Raw genomic sequence first — 14247 nt, 5'->3', positions numbered from 1 at the left:
TCTCTCTCTCTCTCTCTCTCTCTCTCTCTTTCTCTCTCTCTCTCTTTCCCCCACTCTCTCTTCCTCTCCCTCTCTGTCTCCCTCCCCCCCTCCCTCATAGCTATATCCTAGATTTCATGGCTTTCTGGCTAAAATCTTACTTTCTACAAGAAACTTTAATGCTACTATCTTCCCTCTATTGACTCAATTTTTCCTGTACATAGGTTTGTGTATAGTTGTCGATGTGTTGTTTTTTTCCATGACTTCGAGCTCCTCAAACTTTGAGCTCCTGCCTCTCCTTCTATTAACCCTAGAATTTAGCACAGTGCCTAGTACATAGTGAATATTATATTTCTATATAAACATAGAGATATAAAGATAAAAACAGATATATAGGAAGTACTTAATAAATGCTTATTGACTTGACAAAGTCCTGCCATGCTATCTGATGGTATGGAAATAATCATTTTTTCTCACAAACTATGCCAGAAGTGCTTAAGCTCAGGAACTTCCTTCAGTGCTCGAAAGGCTTCAGAAATGCCTCAAGAAAGAGAGTGATTCTATTGGTTTAAGTACATATGGAAAGACTAATGACTAGTGGGCTGGCCAATTAGTTAAGATTATTTTATTTGCAAATAGCAATCCATAAAACAAAGAAAAAACTACAAAACTATTCCCCAGTCCTATGTGACCTCTCCTTTTGGTTCTGCAGTGATAGTTGTGGAGGACAGAACAAAAGTCAGGGCAAATGATGCTGATATGGAAACTATTTCTACACTATATCCATTTAAATGTATCTGTTAGTACTCTTGATGAAATTATTTCTTACAGTGGCTACTGAGTGGATATATTTCTGAAGCTGCTGAGACTTTTCAATCTTTATAGCCTTTATAGAAAAGGAATTTAAAGATATGAGGAAGCTAAAGGTAAATGTGAAGGGTGACTTATTTGAACAGACATTAAAGAGTTAGCAAAATCGTTTTTATCATTTATTCAAAGGCAGTAAAACATAATTTCATGGGACATTTGGTTATCTCATATTGTAATAAGTATTTACAAAAAGGCCACTATGGAAATAATTGCAACTTTTGTACCAATATTAGCTGGAAGAGAAAAGGTAGAGGTATTATATTAAGAGCTCAATAAGATCCTCCAAATTAAATATATCTCGAGTTCCAATACATAGTCCAAAATAAAGAGGGATACCTTTTCCAAAATGAAGAGGGATTCATTTCATGTCCAGATGCTTTAGTAATTATATTGGTTACATCTAGTCCCAGAATAATGCCAAAACTACCCAATCTGGTTGGTGGTTGTTCTTTGTACTCAAAGAAGACCAAAATGACAGCATGGGGTGAGGTCTTCTGACTTGCACATAAATTGGATTTAAAAGAGACAGAGTTGCCCAAGTTGGCCTCACTCTCTCATGGCAAGACCCAAACCAAGATGGCTGGTGATGGCTCAGGATGCAGGAGATGACCTTGGCTTCATTGATGCTCAGATGCTCCACAGTACCTGTTCGTGCCACCTTTATGGGCATTGAAACAAATTGTTCTCACTGGCTCCTTCTGCCTGGGGGCATCTTCCCACGCATCCCCTGAATCACCCCTGAGTCTCAGGCCTGTCTGTCAGCCTCCACCTGGGTTAGCCTCTTCACTGAGACTGTTTGCCAGGGTGCAGTCACTGTCCACTCTCCAGCTTCTGGGAGCCCCAGGTGAGAGTGAGGTGTCAGATGGACACAAGAGGAGGATCACAGCCCTGCGAAGCACTTGGCCAGCCCTCATGCCAGACTTGTGAGTCTTCTCTGAGCCCTGATACATAAGTGTATAAAAGAGATTAGCCAGACCATCAACACAGGGAAGGCCAAGTGGATGAAGGACGGATATTTCCCAGAATATATTATGCATTTGGAAGTAAAACTTGTAGACTTGCCCATCAGCACTTAATATCTAAGACTGACACTAGACAAAGCATTGAGGTCAGAGTTGAATAGGTTGAATAGGAAGAATTGCATCCAGGAAATTGCAAAAGACCTATAAGTCCCAAATTTCTTATCAGCACCAAGAAAACACCATAACCCATCTAATTAATGGCAACATTTTACTGTTTTTGTTATATAACAGAGAGATGTGGATAAAAAACCCTCCAAAGAATTGAAAATAAATGTCACATAGAGTGTGTGATGAATGTGAACAAACTGGAACATCTAAGCAATGAGGTACTTTCAACAAGAAAGAAGATGAAAAGTTTTATGAAGGAAATGTATGATAAAAAGGAAAAATGGTCTTATAGTGTAGCCAGAGAAGAAACTATCAGGTGTACAGCCAAAGAGATCCACTAGTTTCCTAATGACTTAAAGAATAAATGAGGAAAGCCTCCAGAGCACTGAGTGGAACCTCGATGTTAATCGTATGGAAAGAACACCCCGGATAAGAATCGCCTCAGATGAAAAGTCATTAATTGTTTGTTGTCTGTGTTATGGGAGGGCACAACCAAATCAATGAGATTGTAGACTAGTTAACTTGCTGAGTCTTTGATAATAATCTTTTGGGGGAAAAGGAAAAACTTGAACTTTGGTTAGAGCATATCAATTCTTAGCATGTAATTCTGATTTTTGTTACAGTGACAATTCATTAGATTGATTAAAGAACTAAATACTCCCATTTAATTATATTTAAGACATGGCTTTTGTTTGCCAAGAAACTTTTACTTCACTACAATTTCTTATAATGGAAAAATATTTAAAGTAAAAGAAGTTACTAGAACTCTTATTTTCTTTGGATCAACAGTTTTGAGTTCATTGTGTATATAATAACTTAATTTTTTGGTTATTCCCAACTTACCTCGCATTCAGCTTCTTTGTACATACTTTTAATATTTTTGAATGTTGTCTCCATAAGCTCCTTGAGTTTAGAGACAAGACAAACTATCCCTTTTCTTTATATGAGATTATAGTCGCATATAGCTATCTAAATCAGGAACATACTATTTCCTCAAAATTGCTGAATAAATAAATTACTTTTTAAAGCTCTGAAAACCCTCTGGGTGCATCTAGGTGGCACAGTGGATAGAGTATTGAATAACCCTGGGTAAGTCAATTAACTTTTGTTTGCATTAATTTTCTCATCTGTAAAAATGAAGATAATAATAATACTTACCTGCCAGGGTAGTTTTGAGGCTAAAAGAAAATAATATTTGTAAAACAATTAGCACAGTGCTTGACATATAGTGCTTCATAAATTTTGGCTATGCCCATTATTATTGTTATTATTATGATGCATATTATAGGAATAACTCAACAAAAACATAAGAATGCATGAATGAGCAAATGAATGAATAAATGGTGAATGAGATTAGTTTGTAGCTCTAATGAGGCATCCTTTATGTAATTATGAATTATTTTATCACTAGTTTTACCACTGTACCAAGAAAGATATTTCTTGGGCTAACTATCCTTCTTAGCCCTGACTGTCCATCAAACCAAAATCAGACCAAAAGGACAGAGAACTTATTTATACATGAAGAAATATGGAATTGTTTTCTCAAATTATCTAAGTGGTACATGTCGTTTTTCCTTCAGCATTTTAGTAAATTCTTAGGCATTTAGCCTATGGCCCAGGCTCATAGGATTATTGGATCACAGACTAACGGTATATGATTGAATTATTTTTTTTAACCACCTACAATATGGCTTCTGACCTCATCATTCAGTCAAAACCAAATCTTCTAATGGCCAAATCCAATGGTCTTTTATTAGTCCTTATTATTTTCAACCTCTTTGAAGTCTTTGATACTTTGATTACCCTCTTCTACCTGATTCTTCTTTCCAAGTTTTTGAGATTCCACTTATTTCTGGTTTTCCTTCTTTTTATCTGAATGTTCTTCTCAATCTCTTCTACAGCATTCTCAACAAATCATGTCCAACCATGGATATCCCAGAGGGTTCTTTTTTAGTCCCTTTTCACTTCTTGGTCTCTACAACCTCACTTAGCAATGTCATCAGTTTTTTAAATTTAATTTTAATCTCTTTGTTGATGATTACCAAATCTGCCTATTTAATCCTAACCTTTGTATCATGGAAATGGCAGGGTGGAATTCCTGCAAGATACAGGGTCAAGCCTCAACCCAGAATTCCAGGCCCCCCTCCTAGAGAACTCTGGGTGAGGATCAGTTTAGGAAAGTTAGGGGCAGTTGGTTCCTGGGGGTTGAAGTGAGCAGGTCACTCTGTTTGCTGATGCCAGTTCTGGATAGCTTTGGTGGCCTGTGGCAAAAGCCATTTTGGTTCTTCACTGCTCCTAACCTGTTTAGCTGAACTAGATCTTTCCTGCAATAGCATTATTGTTACCATTTAGTTATTTTAGATTTTAAAAGTGATAATTATAGGCTTTGAGGGCAAGCTAGTTATAAAGATTACCTCTCCCTTCTGGGGAGAGGGGCTGTTTCTACCTAACAGTTCAGTGCTTCCCAGATCTTATCCTAATCCTTGAAACCCCTCCCTTCCTTCCCTTCCTCGTTTTTATCAGTAAACCTTCATCTTTTGGGAGTAGTGCCTGTTTATTATTTTGGGAATACTCACATCCATCTTCAGCTAAGTTTCCTTCAGCTGTCCGGCCCATTCAAGTCAAATTCGTCTGTCCCTGTTAACTACAAAACATCAAGCTTTTCCTACTACCCCTTAGTCAAACCTGTGGCGAAATAAATTGAGAAAAGACAACATCATTAGAGAATTGCTTTGGTTGGCCTTGCCAGAAGACATCAGTCCAATGACCATTTCCAACTGATTTCTAACTGCTTTTTGGGAGGAGGGAGAAGGGAGGACTGAGCTGGATTGTGCCCCTCCCTTTTCACTCAAGCCTGTCAGTGGGGGAGGAGTGAGTCTAGCAAGATACTGATAACTGGCCATCCCTTCAGCTTCCCAAATATCTCTGTTAAAATCAACATAACACCTTTCTGCTGACCCCTAATCTCAAATTTCTAACTGTCTTTCTGACATCTCAAATTGGATTTCAAATAGACATGTTAAATTCAACATGCCCAAAACTCAACTCATATTTTCTCCAAACCTTCCCTCCTTTTAAATTTCTCTATTAACATTGAGGACACCAGCATCCTCCCATACCTCTAGGCTGGCAATTTGGGTATCATCCTTAGTTCCTCATTATGTCTCACCCTATATATCTAACCTGTAGCCAAAGCCTATTATTTTTGTTTGTAAAATCACACAATGACTTCCTACTCTCTTCTCTTACACTGCCCCTGCTTGGAGTAGACCTTTATCACCTCATGCCTGTACTATGAAATGGTTGATCTGCCTGATGTAAGACTTTTCCCTACTCCAGTATATCCTACAGTCAGCCACCAAAATGATTTTTCTAAAAATGCCAGTCAAGCCATGTCCTCTCCATATTCAATAAGCTCAATGGATTTACTGTCATCTGTTTGACATTCAAAGCTCTTCATAACTTATCCTCCATACCTTTCCAGTCTTCTTATATCTTCTATCCCATAACGTCTACTTATTCTTCTGTCTAATGGTCTAGTGACATTAGCCTTCTTGCTGTTCCATGAATAAAATCACTTGGGTCCAGGCATTTTCCTTTGCTGACCCTTATGCTTGGAATGTTCCCCTTCTTCTTGTCCATGTATTACCATCTTTAAGACTCAAATAAAATCCTACTTGCTCCGAGAAGCTTTTCCCATTTTTTCTTAAGTTGAATGTCTTCTTTCTCTTAATTAATTTTTATTTATCCTGTATAAAGCTTATTTGAACACTTTTTTTTTGGTCTATGGTTTTCCCTAGTAGGTAGTGAATTCCTTATGAGCAAAGACTATCTTTTGCCTTTATTTCTATCCCCAGAATTTAGCATAATGACTAGTATATAACAGGAATTTAATACATATATTGTCATACTGACAAAAATGCTAGAATTTTATGATCACTTTGTCAAATTCGCTCATTTTATAGATGGGTTATTATGGTAAAGAGAAGCTAAGTGAATAGCTTGATCATCAAGGCTTTTCTTTTTTATGTCACTAATATTTTGTCTGTAGTATTATGTACAAATTGAATATATTATACTTAAACATATCATATATTCTATTTTAATATGTTTTCATGCTTTCATGTTTACATGATTAATTTTCTTTCCCTCCCTCCTTCCAGAACTGACAAGCAATTCAACTGGGTTGTATGAATGTTATCACTTGATACCGATTTCCATATTATTCATTTTTGCTATAGAACGATCTTTTAAAGGCTAAATCCCAAATCACATACCCATATATATATATATATGTGATAAGTGATGTCATATGTTCTTCTTTTCCATTTCTATTCCCATAGTTCTTTCTCTCAATGTGGTCAGCATTCTTTCCCAGAAGCCCTTCAGGAATGTTCTGGATTGTTGCATTACTACTAGTAGCAAAATCCACCACATTGGATTGTTCCATAATGTTTCCCCAATTGAAGGACAACCCTTCATTTTCCAGTTTTTTGCCACCACAATGAGTGGGGCTATGAATATTTTGGTACAAGCATTTTTCCTTATTATCTATTTGGTATACAAACATAGTAGTGATATTGTTGGATCAAAGCATATACATTCTTTTAAGGCCCTTTGCTCATAATTCCATATTGCCTTCTAGATTGGCTGGATTAATTTCCAAATCCACCAGCAATGCATTAGTGTCCCAATTTTGCCACAACCCCTCCAACATTTATTATTTTCCTTTACTGTCATATTAGCCAATCTGCTAGATGTGAGGTGGTAACTCAGTGTTGTTTTTATTTACATTTCTCTAATTATGAGAGATTTAGAACACTTTTTCATGTGCTTTTTGATAGTTTTGATTTCTTTTTCTGAAAACTGCCTATTCACATCCCTTGATCATTTGTCAATTGGGGAATGGCTTGCTTTTTTTGACTGAGCTCCTTATAAATTTGAGAAATGAGACCTTTGTCAGAGGTTTTGGTTATAAAAATTTTTCCCAGTTGGTTTCTTCCCTTCTAATTTTGGTTTCCTTGGTTTTGTTTGTACGGACACTTTTTAATTTAATATAATCAAAATTATTCATTCTGTATTTTGTAGTTTAAGACCAAGTCTCCTGCTTGGTCTTAAATTCCTTTTCCCTTCCCATAGATCTGACCAGTATACTATTCTCTGTTCTCCTAATTTGCTTATGATTTTCCTCTTTATATTTGTCATTTACCCACTGGTATAGGGTGTGAGATATTGATCTAAACTTAGTCTCTCACATGCTGTTTTCCAATTCTCCCAGCAGTTTTTGTCAAATAGTGGGTTCTTGTCCTAAAATCTGGGATCTTTGGGTTTATCGAACACTTTCTTGCTACTGTCATCAAGGCTTTTCAATTCCAAATCTCATAGCCTTTCCCAAAGCTGTCTCGCTCATTGGCTAGTTGACTATCTTGTTCCCTTTTTTCTTTCCATAATATGCAATATGAAATTCCACAAATAGATTCAGATGAATTTATGCTTTGAATCCAAAGTCAGAATTGGAGTCAATAAACATTCATAGAGTGCTAAATGGTTGGGATGCAAAGAAAAATGTAAGACATATTTTGACCTCAAGATGCTCACAATCCAAAGAGGAAGACAACATGAGAAAATGAGGATGCTGGTGAGATTATGAGGCCCTGGGCATGATGATTTCATGCCAGGGTACCAAATGATCTGGGGAGGGGTAAGCTGTTGAGTTGATTTCTTCTTGTAAAGGAATGAGAGTCTAGAGATGACGAGGATAGGAAAGTAGTCAGGTGGGAAATGATAAGGAGATTTCCCTGGAAGTTATCCTTAAAAACAGAAAGATCATGGAGGAAATTCCAGTATCTACCTTCCACTAACTTCTCCAACCAGAAGGAGGGAGGATCCATAGGGAATGAGAGACACTAAAGAGGAGTCATTTTCTGAGTTGATTTCATTTTGAAGATTTTCAACATAAACAGAGAATTACTATCATTTTTGTAGTGATGAATGATTGTTAATAAACTGTTCAGTATGAGAGAAAGCCTGACCTAGGAGAATAATATTTTTGAGTAATTTTAGATTGGGTAAATTGTAGGAATACAATACAGAAGTAAGCATTTGATGTAGAAGTCACTCATCTGTTTTACTCACCTTTCAGGTTTGGAGCTGGATATATTGTTAAAGTTTGGCTAAGCCAAGAAACAGGTCAACATCATGCCATCTCTGACTGTCTCAATCTCCATTTCCCAGGAATCTTATTTAAGGTAATACCAAAATTCTAAATCACTGTTTTGAAACATCATTTATTTGGTGACCTCTAATAGGAAGGGTTGATAAGTATGTCTTTGCATGTTTTCCTTCTTATTTTTATAATGTAATATAAAAAATGGAATTGCTTTGACCACATTAGAAGACACAAGAAATTGTTATTTCTCCACGATAATGTGAGCAGCTGGTTTTACTCAGCAACTCTAAGGAAAATGAGGCAGCTTGCTGGATCTAACTGATGTAGATGGTATTATGGCAGTAGCTTTCTATTCCCCAGAGATAGCCTTAGTATAAAACTCATATTTTTAGAGTGCCAGATTTTAATAGGTGATTATAAATATGTTGTTTTTTCTGGGTTCATAATGCTCTAGGGCTTTGCAAAATATGTAGTTCTAGAAAAAATGTAAGATCATTTCAAAATCTCAAAAAGTGCCTATATATATATGCAAATATATATATTATATATATGACTTATTTGTCATATATATATGACAAATAAGTCAATGAGTTTGACTTCTGATCTTGTTAGACACTATTTTATTAAGTTATTTGTGCTTATTTTTGACCTTCCTTCCTTCAACTGTATTGACATTTATCATTAAAACCTTTTTTGCCCATATTCAATAAATTAGATTATCTGGATAGAAATTGTTGGGTATAAGATTATACCCTTCTCCATTATCATCTTCATGGTTATTGTGTTATTTATTTATTATCATGGATTAGGAACTTGGCCCTCCTACTACAAAAACTATTGATCCAATCTTTGATCTCATTCTTCCCTCTAGAAGGCATTACTATAAATTTATTTATTTTTCTTCCATTTTTTTGTGGTTGTCCTTTGTTTTTATTTGTTTTTTAAATTTTTAAAAATTTTTAAAAATTAAAAATTTAAAAATTTTTTATGATTTAAATATTTTATTTTTTAGAAAAAATTTTCCATGGTTACATGATTCATGTTTTACTTTCCCCTTCACCCCCCCTTTAGCCCCCCACCCCCATATCCAATGCACATTTCCACTGGTTTTAACACTTGTGATCAGTCAAGACTTATTTACATATTATTGATAGTTGCATTGGTGTGGTCCTTTAGTGTCTACATCCCCAACCATGTCCACATCAGCCAAAGTATTCAAGCGGTTATTTTACTTCTGTGTTTCCAATCTGCAGTTCTTCCTCTGAATGTGGGTAGCTTTCTTTACCATATGTCCCTCAAAATATTCCTGGGTCATTGCATTGCTGCTGGGACAGAGGTCCATTACATTCTATTTTACCACAGTATATCAGTCTCTGTGTACAATGTTCTTCTGGCTCTGCTCCTTTCACTCTGCATCATTTGCTGGAGGTCTTTCCAGTTCACATGGAATTCTTTCAGTTTATTATTCCTCTGAGCACAATAGTATTCCATCATCAGCAGATACCTCAATTTGTTCAGCCATTCCCCAGTTGAAGGACATTCCCTCGTTTTTCAGTTTTTCGCCACCACAAAAAGCTCAGCTATAAATATCTTTGTACAAATCTGTTTATCTATGATCTCTTTGGGGTACAAACCCAGCAGTGGTATGGCTGGATCAAAGGGCAGGCAGTCTTTTAGTGATTTTTGGGCATAATTCCAAATTGCCATCAGAATGGTTGTATCTGTTCACAACTGCACCAGCAGTGCATTAATGTCCCAATTTTGCCACATCTCCTCCAGCATTCATCACTCTCCCCTTCTTTCATTTTAGCCAATCTGCTAGGTGTGAGGTGATACCTCAGAGGTGTTTTGATTTGCATTTCTCTAATTATTAGAGATTTAGAACACTTTCTCATGTGCTTATGGATAGTTTTGATTTCTTTATCTGAAAATTGCCTATTCATGTCTCTTGCCCATTTATTAATTGGGGAATGGCTTGATTTTTCATAAAATTGATTTATCTCCTTGTATATTTGAGTAATTAGACCTCTGTCAGAGTTTTTTGTTATAAAGATTTTTTTCCCAGTTTGTTGTTTCCCTTCTGATTTTGGTTGCAATGTTTTTCTTTGTACAAAAAAATTTTAATTTAATATAATCAAAATTATTTATTTTACATTTTGTAATTTTTTCTAACTCTTTTTTGGTTTTAAAATCTTCCCTTTCCCATAGATCTGAAAGGTATACTATTCTATGTTCACCTAATTTTCTTATACTTTCCTACTGTATATTCAAGTCATTCATCCATTGTGAAGTTATCTTGGTGTAGGGTGTGAGATGTTGATGTAAACCTAATCTCTCCTATATTGTTTTCCAATTTTCCCAACAGTTTTTGTCAAATAGTGAATTTGTGTCCCAAAAGTTGGGGTCTTTGCATTTATCATACACTGTCTTGCTGATGTCACTCACCCCAAGTCTATTCCACTGATCCTCCCTTTTGTCTCTTAGCCAATACCATATTGTTTTGATGACTGCTGCTTTATAGTATAGTTTAATATCCGATACTGCTAGGCCACCTTCCTTCATGGTTTTTTTTTATTATTTCCCTTGATATTCTTGATCTTTTATTCTTCCAAATGAACTTTGTTATAGTTTTTTCTAATTCAGTAAAAAAGTTTTTGGTAGTTTGATAGGTATGGCACTAAATAGGTAAATTAATTTGGGTACAATGGTCATTTTTATTATGTTAGCTCATCCTGCCCATGAACAATCAATGGCTTTCCAATTGTTTAGATCCAGTTTTAATTGTTTGGAAAGTGTTTTGTAGTTGTTTTCATATAATTTCTGTGTTCGTTTTGTTAGATAGATTCCTAAGTATTTCATATTCTCTAGGGTGATTTTAAATGGTGTTTCTCTTTCTACCTCTTGCTGCTGTGATGTGTTGGAGATATATAGAAATGCTGATGATTTATGTGCATTTATTTTGTATCCTGCAACATTGTTAAAATTGTTGATTATTTCTATTAGCTTTTTAGTTGATTCTCCAGGATTTTTTAAGTAGACCATCATATCATCTGCAAAGAGTGATAGCTTAGTCTCCTCATTGCCTATTTTGATACCTTCAATTTCTTTTTCTTCTCTAATTGCTACTACTAGTGTTTCTAGTACTATATTAAATAATAGAGGTGATAATGGACATCCTTGTTTCACACGTGATCTTATTGGGAAGGCTTCTAATTTATCCCCATTGCATATGATGCTTGTTGATGGTTTAAGGTATATGTTGTTCATTATTTTTAGGAAAGACCTTCTATTCCTATACTTTCCAGTGTTTTCAATAGGAATGGATGTTGTATTTTGTCAAAGGCTTTTTCAACATCTATTAGATAATCATGTGGTTTTTGTTGGTTTGCTTGTTGATATGGTCAATTATGTGGATGGTTTTCCTAATGTTGAACCATCCTTGCATTCCTGGTATAAATCCCACCTGATTATGATGATTAACCCTCGTGATCACTTGCTGGAGTTTCTTTGCTAGTATTTTTTTAAGATTTTTGCATTTATGTTCATTAAGGAAATTGGTCTGTAGTTTTCTTTCTCTGTTTTTGATCTATGCGGCTTTGGGATCAGTACCATATTTGTATCATAAAAGGAGTTTGGTAGAATTCCTTCTTTGCTTATTATGTCAAATAGTTTTTATAGTATTGGAATTAGTTGAAGGTTTCATAGAATTCACTTGTGAATCCATCTGGTCCTGGGGACTTAATCATACATATTAAAGTCTTCCTTTCTGTAGAAAAAAGAAATTGAGAGCATTCACCTCAACTTCTCTTTCTCTCTTCCACCAAGTTCCATTATCAATAAATATTATTTGTTCATCCATCTTCTAGAGGGCAATCTGAACTTGTTTATAGTATTTATGTGCTATTTGGGATGGGGGTGGGCATATAAAAAAGATTTCATAGCAAATCTATGGATTTTGATTGCTCTATTGTGTACTAACTTCATTTTGTGATTTTATTTTTAGGGACAACATCTTAATTTATTGGAATACCATGTGCCACAAAGATGGGGGTGCTTGGCAGACTTGTTCACAATTCTAGAGAACAATAAGACTTTGCTGAATATTAAACACTACTCTATTAACCAAACTACTTTAGAACAGGTATTGTGTTTTTTATTTGGGGTTTTCCATCAGATATTTTTAGACACATAAAACACTGTTTAAGTTTTCTTAATAAACAAATATTAGAAGCTTCATTAATTTTTAAAAGCCAAAACATAGTTTTAGTATATAATTACTTAATTTTTTGTTTTAACTATGATTTTTTTGGAAAAATAATGTTTATTTTATACTATATACAAAAATAAAGTAACATTACTAAATAATAATTTAGTTGGCCATTAACATTTGTAAAACAATTTTAAAATGGCATTTCTGATTGTCTTCACAGTATCCCTGTAGGTTGTTGCTATTAAAATATCTATTTTGCATCTATAAAAAACTTTCTAATAGAGATTAAATGACTTAGGGTCATGAAGAAATCATAAGGCTGAGTTTGAATTTAGATTTTCTTACTAAATCTAGGGCTCCATATTCTAGGTAACTATTTCATTCTGATGTAATCCTAATATAATTGAGAAAATCAATTAAATTTTCTAAACCATTGTTTTCTCCTATGTAATAAATGGAAAAATAGTACTTTTTCTATTTTTTACAAAGAGGAAAATGCTTTGTAAACAATATTTTTTGATATAAAAGTAACTATCATTGTTATTATTAATGAGTTGTAATTTTTACCAAAGAAGGAAATAGGATACAGTGGAAAGATTAATGTAATCAATCAATAAAAATTTATTAAGCTCCTAATATGAACCAGGAATTGTTCTAAATGTTAGAGATTTTAAAATGAGGAAAAACATAATCCCTGACCTCACGGAGCTTACAATCTAAAGGAAGAGATCACAACGTATAGTAAAATTTTTTGAATTGAAATTTGGGAACATAAGCATCTAATTTAATAATATAAATTGTTTTCAGCAAAGATAAGAGTAAATTTTCCTTGAGAGGAGCAGCAGGAACAGCTTTCTGAGGCGTTGAGACCATAATAATTGGGTCACTCCTTTTGCTTAGCCTTCTAATAATATTCATTATTTACCTTGTGTCTTACAGGTCTTTATTAGCTTTGCAACTCAGGAGCAGCAAACTCCATACTCTACTCCTGAATTTTCCAACAACTATATACGTCCATATTCTGTGTCCATCTAGCTTCCATGAAATACTTCCACCAAAGAAGTCCTAAGGAATGGAAAACAATTCTCCTCAGAGGGAAGGGCTCATTGTTCTGTGAGGGCAACAGCCAAGCTCTTCTCTTTCCTTTGAATAGAAAACAATAAGTCTGAGAGTCATAAGTGACTTGTACGTAGCCATACAGATAATTCACGGAATAGACAAGAACCAAGGTCTATTGATTCTGGGTCTGGTTCTATTTCCACTGGATATATTAACATACATTGTTTTTATTCACCAACTCAAATGAGATCCCTTTCAAATCATGAATTCATTGAGCTATAATGCTGTAACAAGGAAAATGTAGTCTTTCTGCTGCACAAATGTTGCTCTCTATATACATTAAAACACTTATTCTTTAGCCCCGTAGCCATATTAAATAAATTGGAAAAGGTCCCATAAATTATCCATGACAGAATACTTCCTCAGGCCTTCAGGTTTTAATATTTCTTTTGGGAAGAAGGAAGAGATTTAATTGTGATAAATTGTTCTTTTCTTGACTTTGGCCTTAATTTCTTTTGTTTTGAAGAAGAATAGACTTGGATTCTGTTTAATGGAATACAAGTAAAAAGCCGCAAGGATATAATATTGAACAATAACATTTTGACTAAATGCTATCTTTCATAGTTTTATAAAATGAAATATTTTAAAATGTTGTCATTTTGAGAGGGAGTCTACTCTTTATTGGAATAAAATTGCCATTTTCAAATCTATTTTTCTAAAATAATATTAATAACTAGCATATATAGAGGGTGTTATCATTTTCAAAGTGTTTGACATATATTATATCTTCTGGTTCTCCTTGTTCAAAAAGCGATCAGAGAATTTCTCAG

The 14247-nt window shown here is 34.6% G+C and overlaps 1 protein-coding gene across 1 annotated transcript in view; it reads left to right on the top strand.

Moving 5' to 3' along the window:
- The window catches only part of ABCA13 (ATP binding cassette subfamily A member 13), a 474630-nt gene extending 461237 nt beyond the window's left edge, over positions 1 to 13393 (top strand). Inside the window, 3 exon segments of the mRNA XM_044676455.1 lie at positions 8122 to 8227; positions 12152 to 12289; positions 13298 to 13393. Coding sequence (XP_044532390.1) covers positions 8122 to 8227; positions 12152 to 12289; positions 13298 to 13393 — 340 coding nt within the window.
- The last annotated feature ends 854 nt before the right edge of the window (positions 13394 to 14247 follow it).

Source organism: Gracilinanus agilis, chromosome 1 (genome assembly GCF_016433145.1).
Source record: "Gracilinanus agilis isolate LMUSP501 chromosome 1, AgileGrace, whole genome shotgun sequence".
Classification (NCBI taxonomy): Eukaryota; Metazoa; Chordata; class Mammalia; order Didelphimorphia; family Didelphidae; genus Gracilinanus; species Gracilinanus agilis.
Note: the sequence above shows the minus strand (reverse complement) of the source record. Positions and strands in the feature narration are given on the sequence as shown.